Raw genomic sequence first — 18,666 nt, 5'->3', positions numbered from 1 at the left:
GCGGTCAAGGATAGCGATCGATCCCGCACTCAACCGCCACCAAAAGTCCCAAAGCTGGACGCACCTAACAAGAACGCAGCCAGGTGCCCCATTCAGCTAGCGAAGCAAAAACTCGGAATTACCCTACCAGCAAACGCCGACCCGGGGCAAAAGAAGGTGGTCGCCGAGCTGTGTTTGGATTTCGACGACAGATTCGGCTGCGACGGTCAAAAAATGGGTGAATTCCCATTCGAGATCGAAATCCCGACTGATGGTACGAGTCGAAACATCAGTCAACACCCTATTCCGCAAGCTTTTCATGGCCAGGTCACTGATCACATCTCCGAACTGCTCGATACGAAAATAATAGAAGAGATCAAGGACCAGAAAGGGTTTAATAGCCCCGTTCTGCCAATCCCTAAGAAATCTGGGGAAATGCGCTTCTGCATCAACTACAAGAACAGCTTGAACAAATGCCTCTCCGACAAATCCGACCCATATCATCTTCCGAGCATGGAGGATACGATCGCGAACATTGGACCGGGCAACAAGTATTTCGCCACAGTTGATTTGCGGAGCGGATATTGGCAGTGCCCTATTAAGAAAAGCGATAGGTATAAGACTTCCTTCCAGTGGGGTGGGAAATCTTACGCCTTCTGCAGATTACCTTTCGGTTATCGATGCTCGGGGAATATATTCTCGCGCGTCGTAAACACGATTCTCGACTCAAGCCCCACCAGGAAGAAGATGCTTTCTTATATCGATGACATAGTATGTTTTGGGAAGTCTTTCAGCTGCTATTACAACACTCTCCGAAACCTATTCATCGCGCTCCGCAAGTTTAACGCTAAACTCAAGGGCGAAAAGTGCTCTTTCCTACAATCAGAAGCTCACTTTTTGGGCCGAATCATCAACGAAGAAGGAATCAAACCGGACCCTGCGCAAGTCTCCGCCCTTCGTCAGATGAAACCCCCACGCTCCCAAAAGGAGTTAGCTTCATTAATCGGGTCATTGAATTGGATCCGAGGTTTTCTAGAAACGAAAATGGGCGAAGCTATTTCATCCGGTTGCTTCTCGAGCAGAATGAAACCCATAAACGATGTTCGAAATTCGGCGAACGAAACAAATTGTTTCAAGTGGACCAAAGAAGCGGATTTGGCGCTCAAGGAAATTCAACGACGACTCTCCGAGACTCCTGTCATAAGCTTTCCTAACTTTGACGAGTCTTTTCACCTCTACACAGACGCGAGCCTGTACGCAGCGGGTGGTGTTCTGCTACAAGAGTATGGCGGGAGAGTGCACCTAGTAAGCGCGATTTCCCACACCTTCAACAAAGCTGAAAGAAAATGGAACACTTCAGAAAAGGAAATGTTTAGCATTGTCTGGTGCTGCGAGCGACTGGAAAAGCTCCTGAAAGGTAGATTCTTTCAGATTCACACAGACCACCGATCTTTGATCTTCCTACACAAAAAGAAGTTCAAGAATTCTAAAATAAGCCGATGGCAAAGCCGATTGGAAGAATTCGATTTTCACATTGTCTACATCAAGGGATCAGAAAATCAATTCGCCGATTTTATGAGCCGCAGACCTGGCGAGGACGACAAATCACTTGGATACGACTCTGAGTTTCCCGTTGGTCGCGAGTACGAAATCGACAAGAATTCACCAGTACGTGTCTTCGTCCCTTTCTGGAACGAAAATCAGTTTCCGGAGAAAATCACTTTATCAGAGGTGAAGATACATAAGGTAAACGTCAAGGCTATCGCGGCGCCAATGGAGATTCCGTTGGTGTCAGCGAATTATAATAACATTCTGGACTATCAAAGGGAGGACTCTGCTCTGAGTGCAATCATCACTTTTCTGGAATCTGGTAAGGAGCCACTGGACATAAAATCGCTGGTGAAGGACTCCGACCACCGACAATCGTCTCTACTCAAGATGGAAAAAGCTCTGTTCCTGGATAACACTACCGGGTGCTTGATGTGTCAATTCAAATCTGGCGCGCGGGCGGTGGTACCGGAAGCGGTAAAAAGTCACTTTCTCTTTCTAGCTCACGACTTGTCCGGTCATCTGGGCGAGCCGCGGACTTTAGAGCGATTAGAGGACGTTTGGTGGCCTTCATTTCAAGACGATGTTTCTAACTACGTCCACAGCTGCGTCCCTTGCCTACGCAGAAAAGGATCTGCTGGAACTCGTACCAAACCGCCACTTGGAACCCTTCGTCGTGGAAAAACAGCTGGCGAATCGATTCAGATCGATTTCGCTTGTATGCCTCCCGCTGGCGGATTCAAGTATTATTTGGTGGTGGCGGACACTTTCTCTCGCTACACTTGGTGCATTCCGACGCGGTCCGACACTGCTATCTGCGCTGCAAAAGCGCTCATCTACAAGGTCTTCCTTCCCATGGATTTCTTGCCGAAACATCTACACAGTGACAGAGGTACCCACTTCTGCGCAAGCGTGATTGACGAAATGTGTAAGCTTAACCAGATAAAACATACAATAAGTACCGCATTTCACCCTCAATCAAACGCTTTCGCAGAAAGAGCGAATCGGACTATCAAAAACAGTCTATTCTGCATGGTCAACTCATCTTCCGGTCGAAAAACTTGGGCCGACTGCGTTCCCCACGTGATGCGCGCGCTCAATAGTGTGAAAAACAAAAGCACGAAAATTTCACCGCGAGAAGTTTGGTTTGGCCGAAAAAGTACTTTCACCCACTCTACTGGCGCAGAAATGACAGCGGAAACACCTCAGGTGTTTGGTCTCAATGTGGGAGCTTTAGCGAAATCGGCGGAAGCCATTGTGAAAACTGCGATGGAAGCTGCTGACCGAGCCATGGAGCACAGGCTGAAAAACGAGCCTAAGCCGAGACCAATCCCCGCTGGCGCTGTCGTGTACATTAAGCGAGAAAACCTGACCGACGCTAAAAGCAAGAAGGAACGCTGGGTAGGTCCCCTGAAAGCCGTTTCGAGCAACGACTGGGTCGTCATGGTCGAAGATAAAAAAGGACAACGTGATTTCATCCATCGAGAACACGTGGTTCACGCCGCAGAACGAAATCACGACTTACGCTGGATTGATTACTACGAGGCCGAGTACGTATTCCCACATTTAACCGAAATCGTTAAGTCGAAAGTCCCACAAAAATCGCCTGTTCCTACTTCCAAACCGATGGAAAAGTCCGGGTCGAAGTCGCATGGGGGGAGGAAATCTTCTCAGGTCGCGTCGACTCCGATGGTTGCTATGGAAAAACCGCCAAGATCATCTCTATCACCTATTTTGGAAAGTAGACGCCGATTGGACATGGAAAATCTGGGAGATACAACCGCTACATCTATTTTGGACTCGTCGGTAGCTCCAGCCGAGCCGTCAGATCGCTGGTACTCTGGTGGTACTCTTTATGAAACTGCCGAGGACATGTCAGCTGATGCTACAGTGATTTCGGAGGTTGCTGCGCCCGACAATAGCCATATGTCAGTCGATAAACATAATTCAACAGTAGTTGAGGGCTCAGCAACTGAAAACAGCAAGAAAAGAACCCGTCCAAAGTCTTCACCAGATCGTCAATACTCAGCCGGCGCCGATCCGAATGCGACTTTAACCGAAGTTGGAGCAGCTCATCTCCCGAAACATACAAAACGAGCACACCGTGAAACGAGGCCCGTCGAACCTCTAAACATCGGCACAAACTCGGGTCAGTCATACGACTAAGCGCAAGTACTGCCCCACTCAGGTCCCCTATTCATCGACCGGGGCCTGAAAAGGTACGGAAATTATCACAGTTTACCGTCGCCGACGTATTTTGAGTTCTTCTACATGTGCAGCTACTCCTTCATGTCATCACCGCTCGGACATCACGAAAACTTCGCATCTGATTCAAGCTTTTTCCCAAAAAGGGTTTTTAACGCGAATCAGACTGCCTCGACGTTTCGAACCTGCCATGTTACTCATCTTACGCTTATACTCCTGCAAAAATCACACACTTTGGCCTTAGAGGACGTTTCAGTCTCATGGGGGTATTGGGATCTTAGATTCGTTAGACTCCCTCGTCCCCTAAGGTCACTTGCTTATCTATATCGAGCTTTGCTCGGTCGCCGCCGTGTATTTCTCTTCATTCGGTAATTCACGCAGTTCGTGAATTAACCTCTATTTTACTCCAGCTCGAAATACAGACGTCAAGATACTTTACTCGTTTTCTTCACTCGTCCAGATATAGAGAGCAGGCAAACTACGCTAGAAGTGGGAGATTCAGCAGAAGCTAGGATCCCTTCAATGCCTACGTTAAGGAGTTGCCCTACCTTCCCTAGCGGCGGCGAAATCGCGCCGAGCAAAGCGCTCTCCCAGCACTCTGCTGAACATGCATTCGAGCTTGCCACCAAGCAAAACTGCCTTCAGGGCCCTTTGGAGCCAAATGATGCAAGCTTTTATTTCGCTAAACCCTCTCAAATTTGCACCCATCAAAATTCATATAGTGTTTTTAGTTCCAAAGATCGACAAAAACATTAATCTTGCCTCTGGGAATATCTAGGACTCCTAGATTCAAGGAGACAGCTTTCCAGACTACCTTTGCACTAGAATAATACGTTGTAGTGTAGACCACACTTGTTTTTATTATCAGGAAATGACCAGCACATAAAGATGAAAAAATATATAAAAATGGGAAATGAACTTGAGCATATTGCTTTTTGCGAAAAGTTTGAGTTACAATAAGTACATCAGGAAAAGGGAGTTTTTAACAGAACTTAGCAATATTATTTTCTTTGACGAAAGTCTTGATGTCGCTCTTTAATTTGCTCAAACATCGCTCCTGAAAATTGAAAATTGAACGTAAAAATGATTCTCGATTTCTTACCTTTTCATTGTCGTGCTTGAGTTTCTTCACCATCGAAATACCACATTCTTTTCCATCCTTTTCTGCTGTGATTTTCCAAGTGTCATGCGAAAACTTCCGCTGACGCATTCAGTCACAATCTTGATGCCCTTTTTGTGCTCTTTTTTAAAGTCGACTTCGTAGTCGAAATGGTCCCAGAAATCGTCGCACAAGCAGGTTGCTCCAGCTGGTTTTGAGCATTTTAGTCCTTCCGAGATCGTCTTTTTCACTAATTTTCGATGAAAGAATATCTTTTCTGGTCTTTGCGTACCTTTGCAATAGAACTCATTTGCTTTAGTATTGACCGAGACGGTCTTTGCCTCCTCATCATTATCGATGACTCCGTTTCCGTTCGAATCACAGTGAAGTTTCCAAGTCTCGATCTCGCTCTCAGCTGATTCTGTATTTGCACAAGTCGCGGTCAAGGCCAATTTTTCCTGCTTCGCCGTGTTCATCGATTTCGAAATACTAGAAATCATTGAAAAAGAAGGGATTGGAGTGATTTTACCCGTCTTTAAATTCGCCGCACTGGCAGCCCGTCAGCTTGCTCTCGTCATGTTCGCATCTGATCACTCGATTTCGCTTAAAAATCTTCGCCAGGCCCTTTTTGCAAGTCTTGTCTGATGGTGGCTGCTTGACGTGAACGATGGAATTGCCAGAGCCATCTTTGAACGGCCAGACTTTGGGCACAAAGTCAGCTCTCTGAAAAGAAAAAGGGAAGAAATGGCTGGAAAAAGAGGGCAGTTTGGGTTGGAATTGGTCAGAATTGACGTCATGCGCAACCTTCCCACAGCGAAATGCCGATTTCATGCTCTTTTGGAAATGAGATTTCTGACATGAAAGAGCGGGGAAATTGGACAAAGGGGCATGCGGCATGCCTTGCTGACTCGATCGAAAATCTAATCGCTTCTAAGTTGAATCTTTCTTGAGCTTCCTAAGGAGAGTCCTAACAGTAGGGAAGAACTCATGAAAGAGACTGAGCTCAGAAATCGGTGGAGAAAACCCGAGTCAGGGTCAGAAAAATCTTTAACGAAAAGCCGCTACGCGGCTTTCTTTTAACCGAAGCCGCAAAGTAAGCGGCTTTGTTTTTCGTTGAAGATCTTTCGGACCCTGACTCAGGTTTTCTACACAGGATCCTGAACTAAGAGCAGGGAGAAGCCTGAGTCTTAATTTCGAAAGATTTGCCTTTCCCGGTGGCGAAAAAACCGAGAGGCGTTTATCAACAAACCTCGTTGAGATTGGAGCAGGCAACTTGCCAGCGATCGAATTTGACGCCTTTTTCATTTTTGAACGTTCCCAAGCACTTGGTTTCGAAGTTCGTCTCTCCCTTCAGCTTGAACGTGCCTATCACGTTTTTGCTCTTGCAGCTGCATTTCTCTAAAAAGCAAGAACGCGTGTTAGAAGCCCCAAGCCATCATTTGAACCCAAAAAAGAGTTCAAAACGCTGCTTGAGAGCTGAAATCTATCTCTTTCTCGTTGACCCAAAATGCCACTGAAAAATGCCCAAATTGGGCCATCGAGCAATTATTTTTCAAACACATAAAAAAGGGACGCATTCTATTTGAAAAATAGAATGAGTGAGAAAAGGGCGGAGAAGCAGGGTTTTTGTGAGAGAGGAGGATTAGCTCGTGGAGTTTTGTTGCAACTTGCGAAAGCCACATGCGGAGTATCGAGTTAAAAGCGGGTTTATCCGCAATTTAGAGGGCTTTTTCTAAACAAAGCTGAAAAACAGTTGATGTAGTGACACCCTTAATTTTCAAATAACTTCTTTGAATAGCGGCATGGTGCATTCGAGGCATAATTTTGGTGTGGTAGTTGAATAAGGCGAAATAAAATCACGTGGGGCGTTCGGCAGAGCACCGACGAACGCGGTAAGGTATGACGCTGGTGGTGGAGCAGCTCTTGGCGCCAACAAGTGGCGTTTATTTGCAACGAGGCTTAGCGGGGCACCGGTCGACACGTTCGTAAAAACCGCGGCCGCTGGCAACTGCGACCCGTTTTAAAGAAAGCCGCAAAAATGATGATAAAAACTGAATGAGTAACAAACTCGAATGCGCAAAAATATGCAAATAATTTCAGAATGACTCTTTTATGCAATCTGCGAACTGAAACTGGCTTTTTACGAAAGCGTGTCAAACCCATAAAACTACGTGTATAACGTGAAAAATCAACAAAAAGCAGCCGCCTTCTTCGCCTTAAATTTAAAAAAGCAAGAATGTCTCCCTTCTTCAGAATATTCTTTTTCCAGAGTTTTCTTGTCCTGGTCCATGCCAAAAATCGCTACGAATTCAACTTTTCAAATGTCACGAGTTTAAATGGCCTTGATGGCGAAGGACGAAGGCAGTTCACTACTGTTTTTGCGTTGAAGATATTGCTACAGGAACGCTCTTTTCTGAATGCATCGTGAGTTTCGGAAATACTCAAGTACAGCCAATCAAACCCACAGCGACTACAACCTCCAGCTCCACTACAGCAACATCGACTTCGACTGTCGAAACGACCACGACCAGTTCAACAACGACAACTAGTATTATCACTTCGACAACAGCAGAGCCGGAAACTGCCACTGAAGAGGGCTGCGGCGAACTTCCAGAAGAGGAAGAGTCAAATCCATTCTTGAAACTTTTCGACCTAAGAAACGATCTTGAAACCTCCACACCCGCTTCTACTGCTAAAAGCAGTACTGTTGCTCCGTTGAAGATTACTGGCAGCTTTCTCTCTTCAAAGACGTAAAAATAACTTGAAAACGATAAAAGAAAACCTTTTTTAGGAGGCAAGAAGTTTCATCACAAGTTAACGTTAACTTTGCGAATTCGAATGAAATTCTAGCACAAGCAGGTGTTGATGAGCCTGTTGCGGAATTACAAGATGGGGGAGGTACTTTGGAAGAGGTATTTTTCATTCATGATTGGATATGAATACACGAATAGATTCAAAAGGGGTCGCTGATGCTGCTGAAAACGCTGAAATTACAGAAACAATCAATTTTTTCAATACTCAAACTGGAATTGTCACTATTACCATCATCACCATTATTGGTACTTGCGCTCTTCTGATTTTGGTACGGCTTAGATATTTATATTGCGCAAATAATAGAGTTCCATAATTTTCGCTGACGCAAAAGATTTAAAGCCGAATAAAGGGAACTGCGATTTATAGAAATTTCCGACGAAGAAAAGTGGAAATCGCCGCCGCTTATTTCGGAATTCTCATTTCTTTGATTTCCTTCCTTGTTGTCATCTATTTCCTCATTGTCGACTTGTCTACAGACGAAAGCCACAGCGACGAAGGAATCCAGGAGAATATCGCCTATGTCCTAATCGGAATCACTTCCGCGCTGATTCTCCTTCTCAGGAAAGAATTGGAGAATTCCCCGCTTTTGATTATATAGAATTTTATACATAATACATTTCTTTCGCGCAATGCGGTAAATTTATTGGGAAAATATTCAATTCCACACAGCGGTTTCATTTTGATCCGACGGTCACGTAGCGGAAATTCAAGGAGAAGACGTAATTCTAGTATCAGGAACCGTTCACAAAATTTCAATTAGCATTGGCTAAAATTGTCCAGGCAGAAGGGGGTAAATCCTAAGAGCTCTCCTTGACCCTTAGACTAACCGAAGAGGGGAGGGCTACATCCTCGGGACTCCCCAAGGCCCAACACAGGGCGCTCCCCCTTCTTCACAAAAAATGAACGGCCAAATAGTCTTGGATCTTCCATCGCCTCGCATTCATTCCTCAATCGACCAGCTCCTAAATCCGTCATAGAAAATCCCTTCGCTACGACCCGAGGAACTTCACGTCCAGCTACAACAAGGATTTAAAACAACAAAATGAGGTGGAAATGTTTTACTCACGAGACACTTTGAGAATAAAAACTAGTCTGCAAGTTGATCTCTGATGTGTATTGAGTTGTTAATTGACTTTGAATGGAAGCAGAGTAAATTTTTAAACGCGAACGACAACTTCGTTTTGGCGGATCTCGTTGACCATCGCTTCGATATCTTGTAAGTGCGCTCGGCAATGAATATTCAAGCAAAAGATATTGTAACAAGGAAGTTCAAAAAAGAAAGCTACTTCTGTTCAAATCTCTTTAAGGCTAAAATAAGCTCGCAATGCAACAAGCTCGCTCGATCGAGAAGCTGAGCGCACTCTTAGTCCTTCCTCATCTTCTGAGCCATCATCCAAAATGTGATTTGAGGACGTCGTACGATTGCGTTTCCGACAATTGGAGAGTTTTTCCGAAACGAATCGACTTGTCTGAATTCGTGAAAAATCGTGTCAACAAGGATTTTTTCTTACGGAAATCAAAAAGGCAGTGAGGGGAGGAAAGCAGGAAGCCTTTGGCGAGGGCCTCGGAAATTTTGAAATCATGGAAGAGAGAAAATCATGAGCAAGAACAGTATGAAGTTCATACTAAATATACAGCCTGTCCTTGACTTTCTGTTCGTCCATGACGTCTCTTGATATTTCCTCGAATTGGTGGGCACTTCTCGCCATATTTTCCGCCGTACTGTCCAATCCTATTAAACTCATCATGATCACCGTAATCATTGTCTTTTGCCAGACCTATGAGCAAATTCTGACGTGCTTTGACAGCCCCAAGAACACATTTTGATAGTACATCTTTGGTCTCTTCTAGCTCACTAGATACAGTATTTGTCCGTGTCATTACAGTAACAAGACACGTAGCAGAGAGCCCTTCCTTAAATTGACGACAAGTGTTTTTAAGACTTTCTGAAGAAGTACTTATGAATTAAAAATTCTCTATCAGTACTTTTCTACTAGTCGACAATTTAGGGAAGCTCTGGTTCATTAGTACCTATTCAGCCGGCGCACATGCTCTTTTCGAGCGTTCATCTTCTGTTCCCTTTTTTGGAATTGATCATCAAGCTTAGCTACCTATTTATAAAGAAATCGAGAATTTTTAAATCAAGTTTTCCTTTTTGATGACTCAGGGCGCGTAGCTGAGAATGCTTCCGATTCCGGCACATTTCCGCGCGCTTCTTCCGTGTGTTCTATATTAGGAGATGTAACGAGAGATGAAAATTGGCATTTCAAGGCGGAGAGACAAGCCCATCTCCATTCTTCGGATTCTTTTTCTAATCTGACGATTCTAATCTCTAATCTTCTCGTTCAAATGTGACTCACTTATCCTTCGCGGCTTTGCAGGAGATCATCCTTCAAGGCGAAGAACAGGGTCAAGGCATCTTCGTTAATGACTGTTTAATTAACTATTGATGACCGTATTAGATGTATCTAAGGCACAGTATCTTATATTCAACAGAGGACTCGGTAGAAGTGGACTTGTGAAATGAGCTTTGATAATAGTCAAGAATTTAAAATGACCAGTCTTTTGTTCTTGTGAAAATATACTGTACCGGTACTATTAGAACTGTACTCCCAAGGTTGAGGTAGCACAAATTCGTTGTTCTATCTACAGGCTCGATGCTGTCCATTCATAAACGGCTTTGATTCATCTTTGACACCGATTTCAAATTTATTCCAGCGCGCCAATTTGATTAATTAAAATTTCAACATGAACGCGTATGTTTCTGTCTTCATTACCACCGCACACAGTAGTTTCGACACAGAGAGAGCGCTCCAGTGGGTCGTCCACATTCTGTCCCTCAGCGCGGGCGCCATCTGTGGCCAGTATAAAAACGAGCGTAATGCTTTTCTTGCTTGATTACTCTTACAAAAGATATTTGCCAAAAAAACACAGAAATGAAGCTTTTCACCGCCTTCCTCGTCGTTCTCAGCACAGTCAAAGCCGCCTCCCTTCCTCACAGCAGACAGCTTCCGAAATTCTGCTCGATGAAAATTTGCGCCAAATGCGATACAATGATCGCTTCTCATTTAAGTTATGGAATCATCAACGAACGAGTCTGCTATCAAATCAGAAGACATTGCTTTTGCAACGAACTATCTCATTTCTCTGTGGACAGACTGTTTTAAATGCTGTAACTGTAAAGATCACCTGTACATTTTCTTATAAATATTTTTATAATTTGAATGATAATAAAAATTATTCTTACGACCGAATTCTTTTTGTCTCTGATTGAGCTTTTGGAAGCCTCGATTGTTGTATTACTGTAATTAGAGGCCGCAGTCGCCAACATACTGTCAAGCTCTTCGGCTTGAATAGAAATCTCCTAAGATTTATGCAGGTTTTAAAGAGATTTTCTTCTTATTGCATCCAAAATATTTTTTATGAAGACTTACTGTATAATATCATATTATACAGTGTCATAATATGGATTATTAACCATATAATTAATATGTAATAATATAATTATAATATTACTATAATATTAAATATTATAATAATTATTGAATAAAATATTAATCTATTAGTCAGATAAATTAATAATATTATATTATACAGTATCATATTAATATGGATTCTTAACCCAGTTTCAGTTCTAGGTATATCGACTGACTACATCCGCCTGAAAGAATTCTTCATCCAGTCCTCCTGAAAAACACATCTGCACGAAATTTTATTAAGCAGGGCATTGGAAAACGAATCAAATCAGAATAAATAATGTTGATTTTTGCTTGCAGGATCCGCTTCCGTATTCTTGAAGCATGTGAGGCTCTCAGCTAAATGAAGATAATATGATAATGGACCATTTGTGGCACCCAATGGAACTTGCGTCAATATTGGGTAAGGATCGCAAAAGGTTACGTGCTTGTTATATTTTTAAATTGAAATGCTAATTGTCTTTAATATTGGCGTCATTTGACCGACAGTCCTCTTACTTTTAATCAGGATTAAGAGCTCGGCTGGTTAGAAAACCCTTATTCATCTTCCTTAATAAGTCGCCCTTGGATTCGATATTAATATGATATGGATCACGTACGAAACAGGATCTTCCATCTTCTTCCACAATGTCAATGGAATTCGAAAGTGCGACTAGCAGTTCTCTTCACTTTGACGTAGTTTTTACGTTTATTCTGGCATAAACAATATTGAGAGGCTCAAAGTCAAGAATTTTTATCAAGGAGAAGCCGACTAAGGAAGAAAAAGAAGACGTCATTATTTTCTTCTTTCATATCATCTTTTTCTATCGTAAATGCTCGTATAGCAGTAATAATATTACAGTTACCTTACAGTGCCTTAGTGACGGCGCTTCTCGGGTTTTGATTCTGAAATACTCGGTATATTGTTATTACTGGTATACGATCAGCGCTTTCAATTCTTCACATCCGCTGAAAATAAAACTGACCCGGAAACAGATACATCTGCGCTCATAATCTGCCTCTTGGAAACTAATGAAGCTTAATATAAATTTAAAGCATCGGAAAGGCTCCTTTCTATTCTGTAAATATCGCAAATCATTAAATATTTTTGGTAATGCTCATTTCTTTTGTGATGTGCTTTCGGTCTTTGACCGATCATGTGAGCCAGATGAGGAGAATTTAATCCCCTTTTGGGCCGTCTTCGTGTAATGCACTTGATTGAATTGGCAGCCGAGGAGATTCGGTAGAGTGAAATGAGCTTGTCTGCGTGTCAAAAATACAACAAATTAATTCATTTCTGAAGCCAGCTGAATCAAATATCTCTACCTTCTTCCACCATCATTAAACGCACTGGAAAACTTTCGGCAAGGAGCCATGAAATTTGGAATTCAGATAAGCAGCTGAATTAGCACGGGAACGGGAGATGCTTTGAATTCAGGGAATTTAAGCTCTCTATGTAACATTCAGTATGTATCTCAATATGATATATAAAATTGTAATTATTTTCCACACTACAAATGGCAACTCTAATGGAATTCAGAAGATGTCTCGACTTTCTTTGACGTTAAATTAAATTCTATTACGAAGAATGTTATCATAGATCAAGAATCAATTGAAGTAAAAGCTCAACTTTTTTGCCTCAAACTTTTCGATCGGATACGAATCTTATAAACATACATGTAATGATTGGTAATCATAATTTATTTCTTTCGCCGACTATATCATCATTCTCCCGGCAGGCAGCACTTTCCGTCTGTAAGTTATTATAATTATCTCGAATTTCAGACGGGAGAGATGATCATAATTCAAATATCTCCCCCTCAGGATAACTATGAAAAATTCTTTTCTTGAAACAAAAGAAAGTTGCTACTTTTGAGATTCCTTCTGTGCATATGTGACATATCTCCTAACAGATGTATAGAAAGAAGATTTGAATATAATCATTGAGAAGCTTTCAGCCTTTCTTGTTTTGAATCAAACTCCATGATTCATAAATTAGCCCTCAGATTTCATAACAACTATCGATCGAATTCACCAGAGTTATGATTATTAGCGACTTATCCTCGCGCTTAAGGCGAAAATGGTGGCTAAAAAGGCTTCTAAATGATCTCCATCATGGAAAGTTGAGCAAGATGAACAAAATCATGAATTCCATCGACTCAATGTGTGCGAGACCTTCCGGTTCAAGATTTTTGATCACACTTTCCACACAACTTTGGGAGACCGTCTGCCAGTTACGATGTTGCATCTTTATAAGTCCGTGAGATCATGGAGTCAGCCTCGATTTATTTGTGGAAAGCAGTGATGGCGTCGACATACAGTCGAATATTTTCGTCGCAAGACTTCATGATGCTCTTTCCGCTCCACAACTTTGAGAAGGACTGCTCGATGTGAAAAGCGCCTCTCCAAGTTGTCATCTAAAAGCGTTCTTTACAGTCTTTTCTTTGATTTCTAACTTACCTGAATGTCCGATCCGAACATTTTCGCCACTTTTGTAAACGCGACTTGATCATCATAAAGCACATCATGTTCCGCAGCGAAAATATGAGTCCTTGGCATGGCTTTGAAAAACTCTCCGGGGCCAAAAGTGGAGAACCCTTCGCGTCGATCATTTTCGCGATGATAGTTTCATCCACTTGAGGATTTTCAAATGAAGGAATGGTCTTGTCGAACTCGCCGAATCTTTCAGCGATGAGTTTTGGGTGCGCTTGTTTGACTGCGTGGTAGGTTTCACGAGTCTAAGACGAATAAGGAGGAGGAAGAATAAAAAGGACCTACCCGGAGTTTATTCATAATCGTCTCGTACCCGTCTCTTCCGCAAAGAGCAAGAGCAGCAGCCCAGGCCCAACCTTGCGCAGTAATGAGTCCGCCTTCTTCTCCAGTTCTACCAAATCAAGAGCAATCAATAATCACGGGTTATTTAAATCACTCACGTGTAGCTCGGCAGATTTCCCGTGACAATTTGAGTCATCGGATACATTGGAACCAACCCCGCAATTTTCCTTCCCTCCGCCGCCAGATGCATTCCTACAGTCAGCGTCAGGTGGCCACCAGCAGAATCGCCAGTGAGAACAATTTTCGACGCGTCGATGTTGAGTTCTTTTGCGTTTTTGATCGTGTATTCGACTGCATCGTAGCAATCATCAAAGGGAGTGGGGTATTCGACTTCCGGAGTTCTTCTGTACTCGACTGTGATTACTGTCACTTTACGATCATATTGGGATCTTAGATTCGTTAGACTCCCTCGTCCCCTAAGGTCACTTGCTTATCTAGATCGAGCTTTGCTCGGTCGCCGCCGTGTATTTCTCTTCATTCGGTAATTCTCGCAGTTCGTGAATTAACCTCTATTTTACTCCAGCTCGAAATACAGACGTCAAAGATACTTTACTCGTTTTCTTCCTTCGTCCAGATATAGAGAGCAGGCAAACTACGCTAGAAGTGGGAGATTCAGCAGAAGCTAGGATCCCTTCAGTGGTGTCAGAGTAGTCCCGTTGGAGAAAAGATAAATTTTTCCGCCATCGACAACCGAAGTTTCGCAACTTGGACGCTGATTGGCCGTCAGCGGAGTCGAGGGGAACCGAATCACCAACCGCCACCGCGCCGCCGGAGAAACTCCACTCAGAGAATTTTCCGCGCCGCACCACACCAACACCACCCCGAGCGAGCGCCACCGCACGAGCGCCACCACGACCCACGCGCCCAAAGTCGCGCCCACGCAACCACGCACGCACGCCGGGGAAAACCTAAAATACTCAGAAAAACATAATTCTTTCGCCACTTTTCACCAAAAATCGAGAGAAGTTTACGAAAAATCGACCCTTGGACCAGACCTGGAAATTTCGACAATCGCTGGACAGAGAAATCGTCGGGCGTTTGCGCAAAAGGCACCTCAGCTCATCATATTGCGACTTTTAGTCGCAGTATTTTCTGAGGGCCTGAAAGGTAATCCAAGGCCCATTAACCCTTACTGCCGATATATTTCGAGCTATGGCGGCGAACAAATCACTGCTAGAAACCGTCACCGAAATAAGAAGCATAAACGATCGAGTAAACTACCTCGAGGAACAAGTGCGAAATGACGAATCACTAAAGCCAAGCCTAGAGCCCTTGATCACAGAAAGCAGAGTAAAATTAGAACAGCTCAGTACAACGCTTCTTACCTGCGAGCTTGATCAAGGAAAAGACTCTACGAGTGCGACAATGAGAGAAGAAGCATGGGTGGCCACTACCTGGTCTCGTCACGTCCAAGACTTGCCAAAGCTGGACGCCGCATGCAACACATCTTTCAACACCTTCTTGGGCAGAGCCGACATTTATCACCGCGCCTACGTCCGCGACAGACCTTCACGTGAACAGCCTTTCATCGCAGCAGTGTACAGCCACTTCGACTTGAACATCGAACGCTCACTTGGAACCGAATTTCTGAATTGTCAAGACTGGAAATCGGCCAAGGCGCTGCTAGAGAAATCATTCGCCGCGAAGAGTCACTACTTACTGAAGCTAAGCGAAGTTTTCGACGTCGAATACGACCATTCGAAGCCGTTTGCACACTACACCGCCAACGTCCTGCAAAAAATGAACGAGGCGAAGCAAGCGACTCTGAACTCCTTCCGACAAGAGAAGTCAGCCGACGCCGGGGTCGATGAAATATTCGACATATTCTCGACGATGATGTTGTACTTGAACCTTAGGAAAGAAGAACCAGACGTTTTCAACGCAATCCTTCCAAGCCTCTCAAAAGTTTACGATATCAACGAACTCTGCCGTCTCGCCCAATCTACAAGACAGAATCGAGTTGACAACGCGACCGTCTCTCAGCACTTCAACAGAAATAAGAACAAAAGAAGAAGAATGCTAAGCGCGCCAGCACCGATTCTAAGGATGGGAAAGACGATAAACAACCAGAACCCAAGAAGATAAATACGACTAAGAACGTCGAAGATTTCCAACCATTCGACGTTCACTTTTACACAGTGAAGAAGAAGCGACCAGGAAAGGCTTATTTCGCTTCGGCTACCATCTTTACGGGCTCTAAAAGTTTTGACGTATCGATGGAAGTCGACAGCGGAGCCGAGTCCTCCTGTCTGTCCGCTGCTTACGTTCCCGACGAATTTCTCCAGATGCTGAAGCCCTGCCCCTTCAAGGTTACCGGTTTCAGCCCAAATATCCCCGCCGAGCAGCCGATGGGTATCCTTCCCTGCCGCTTATCATTCAATGGTGGCCCTGCATTCTCCTTGAATCTCACCATCATGCCAGGCAGTAAATATCCAAGTCTACTGGGCCGCGATATACTAGAGAATGCGATGACGGACAGCTTCACAGTCGACAACAAGAATCGTACTCTCTCATTTTGCTACAACGAAGCCTTCACACAAACTGAGACTCAAGTGGTGAAGCTGGACGAAGTGAAGCGGACCGAAATCAAGAAATACTTGACGACTAGATCAACGGTCAAAGACAGCGATCGGTCCCGCACTCAACCACCACGAGAAGTCCCAAAGCTGGACGCACCGAACAAGAACGCAGTCAGGTGCCCCATTCAGCTAGCGAAGCAAAAACTCGGAATTACCCTACCAGCAGACGCAGACCCGGGGCAAAAGAAGATGGTCGCCGAGCTGTGTTTGGAATTCGACGACAGATTCGGCTGCGACGGTCAAAAAATGGGTGAATTCCCGTTCGAGATCGAAATCCCGACTGATGGTACGAGTCGAAACATCAGTCAACACCCGATTCCGCAAGCTTTTCATGGTCAGGTCAGCGATCACATCTCTGAACTGCTCGAAACGAAAATAATAGAAGAGATCAAGGACCAGAAAGGGTTTAACAGCCCGGTATTGCCTATTCCTAAGAAATCTGGGGAAATGCGCTTCTGCATCAACTACAAAAACAGCCTGAACAAATGCCTTTCCGACAAATCCGACCCTTACCATCTCCCAAGCATGGAGGATACGATCGCGAACATTGGACCGGGCAATAAGTTTTTCGCCACAGTTGATCTACGAAGTGGATATTGGCAGTGCCCTGTAAAGAAAAGCGACAGGTACAAGACTTCCTTCCAGTGGGGTGGGAAATCTTACGCCTTCTGCAGACTACCATTCGGTTATCGATGCTCGGGGAATATATTCTCGCGCGTCGTAAACACAATTCTCGACTCAAGCCCCACCAGGAAAAAGATGCTTTCTTATATCGATGACATAGTGTGTTTTGGGAAGACTTTCAGCTGCTATTATAACACTCTCCGAAACCTATTCATCGCGCTCCGCAAGTTTAACGCTAAACTCAAGGGCGAAAAGTGCTCTTTCCTACAATCCGAAGCTCACTTTTGGGCCGAATCATCAACGAAGATGGAATCAAACCGGACCCTGCGCAAGTCTCCGCTCTTCGTCAGATGAAACCCCACGCTCCCAAAAGGAGTTAGCTTCATTAATCGGGTCATTGAATTGGATCCGAGGTTTTCTAGAAACGAAAATGGGCGAAGCTATTTCATCCGGTTGCTTCTCGAGCAGAATGAAGCCCATAAACGATGTTCGAAATTCGGCGAACGAAACAAATTGTTTCAAGTGGACCAAAGAAGCGGATTTGGCGCTCAAGGAAATTCAACGACGACTCTCCGAGACTCCAGTCATAAGTTTTCCTAACTTTGACGAGTCTTTTCATCTCTACACAGACGCGAGCCTGTACGCAGCGGGTGGCGTCCTGCTACAAGAGTATGGCGGGAGAGTGCACCTAGTAAGCGCGATTTCCCACACCTTCAACAAAGCTGAAAGAAAATGGAACACTTCAGAAAAGGAAATGTTTAGCATTGTCTGGTGCTGCGAGCGACTGGAAAAGCTCCTGAAAGGTAGATTCTTTCAGATTCACACAGACCACCGATCTTTGATCTTCCTACACAAAAGAAGTTCAAGAATTCTAAAATAAGCCGATGGCAAAGCCGATTGGAAGAATTCGATTTTCACATTGTCTACATCAAGGGATCAGAAAATCAATTCGCCGACTTTATGAGCCGCAGACCTGGCGAGGACGACAAATCACTTGGATACGACTCCGAGTTTCCCGTTGGTCGCGAGTACGAAATCGACAAGAATTCACCAGTACGTGTCTTCGTCCCTTTCTGGAACGAAAATCAGTTTCCGGAGAAAATCACTTTATCAGAGGTGAAGATACATAAGGTAAACGTCAAGGCTATCGCGGCGCCAATGGAGATTCCGTTGGTGTCAGCGAATTATAATAACATTCTGGACTATCAAAGGGAGGACTCTGCTCTGAGTGCAATCATCACTTTTCTGGAATCTGGTAAGGAGCCACTGGACATAAAATCGCTGGTGAAGGACTCCGACCACCGACAATCGTCTCTACTCAAGATGGAAAAAGCTCTGTTCCTGGATAACACTACCGGGTGCTTGATGTGTCAATTCAAATCTGGCGCGCGGGCGGTGGTACCGGAAGCGGTAAAAAGTCACTTTCTCTTTCTAGCTCACGACTTGTCCGGTCATCTGGGCGAGCCGCGGACTTTAGAGCGATTAGAGGACGTTTGGTGGCCTTCATTTCAAGACGATGTTTCTAACT

At 44.2% G+C, this 18,666-nt stretch overlaps 2 protein-coding genes and 1 long non-coding RNA gene across 3 annotated transcripts; 1 reads left to right on the top strand and 2 right to left on the bottom strand.

The window, feature by feature from the left end:
* Window positions 1-4,580: 4,580 nt before the first annotated feature.
* On the bottom strand, window positions 4,581-6,427 carry LOC145702917 (uncharacterized). The gene is made up of 5 exons (XM_081780213.1): window positions 6,081-6,427; window positions 5,361-5,554; window positions 5,124-5,320; window positions 4,835-5,081; window positions 4,581-4,789 (listed from the first exon to the last, which is right to left on the bottom strand). Exons 3-4 carry the CDS (start codon window positions 5,305-5,307, stop codon window positions 4,861-4,863), a joined length of 405 nt encoding a protein of 134 aa, XP_081636339.1. The 5' UTR covers window positions 5,308-5,320; window positions 5,361-5,554; window positions 6,081-6,427; the 3' UTR covers window positions 4,581-4,789; window positions 4,835-4,860.
* A 645-nt stretch (window positions 6,428-7,072) lies between these two features.
* LOC145703994 (uncharacterized) lies at window positions 7,073-8,200 on the top strand. The gene is made up of 3 exons (XR_014134403.1): window positions 7,073-7,581; window positions 7,623-7,913; window positions 7,995-8,200. It is a non-coding gene; the product is annotated as an uncharacterized LOC145703994 (long non-coding RNA).
* A 5,173-nt stretch (window positions 8,201-13,373) lies between these two features.
* Window positions 13,374-16,752, bottom strand: LOC145703347 (uncharacterized). The gene is made up of 4 exons (XM_081780697.1): window positions 14,034-16,752; window positions 13,879-13,984; window positions 13,561-13,838; window positions 13,374-13,517 (listed from the first exon to the last, which is right to left on the bottom strand). Exons 1-4 carry the CDS (start codon window positions 14,123-14,125, stop codon window positions 13,514-13,516), a joined length of 480 nt encoding a protein of 159 aa, XP_081636823.1. The 5' UTR covers window positions 14,126-16,752; the 3' UTR covers window positions 13,374-13,513.
* Between the last annotated feature and the right edge of the window lie 1,914 nt (window positions 16,753-18,666).

The sequence above is a fragment of the Oikopleura dioica genome, chromosome PAR (genome assembly GCF_907165135.1).
Source record: "Oikopleura dioica chromosome PAR, OKI2018_I68_1.0, whole genome shotgun sequence".
Lineage (NCBI taxonomy): Eukaryota > Metazoa > Chordata > Appendicularia > Copelata > Oikopleuridae > Oikopleura > Oikopleura dioica.
The sequence above is the reverse complement of the archived record's forward strand: the minus strand, read 5'-3'. Positions and strand labels throughout refer to the sequence as shown.

Coding starts and splice junctions, on each gene's coding strand:
- LOC145702917 (XM_081780213.1), bottom strand. CDS start 5,307: ATGAACACGGCGAAGCAGGAAAAATTGGCCTTGACCGCGACTTGTGCA. Junction 5,082..5,123: donor AAATGAGTTCTATTGCAAAG/GTACGCAAAGAC, acceptor ATCGAAAATTAG/TGAAAAAGACGATCTCGGAA.
- LOC145703347 (XM_081780697.1), bottom strand. CDS start 14,125: ATGCATCTGGCGGCGGAGGGAAGGAAAATTGCGGGGTTGGTTCCAATG. Junction 13,985..14,033: donor GGAAATCTGCCGAGCTACAC/GTGAGTGATTTA, acceptor TTGATTTGGTAG/AACTGGAGAAGAAGGCGGAC. Junction 13,839..13,878: donor CGATTATGAATAAACTCCGG/GTAGGTCCTTTT, acceptor TATTCGTCTTAG/ACTCGTGAAACCTACCACGC.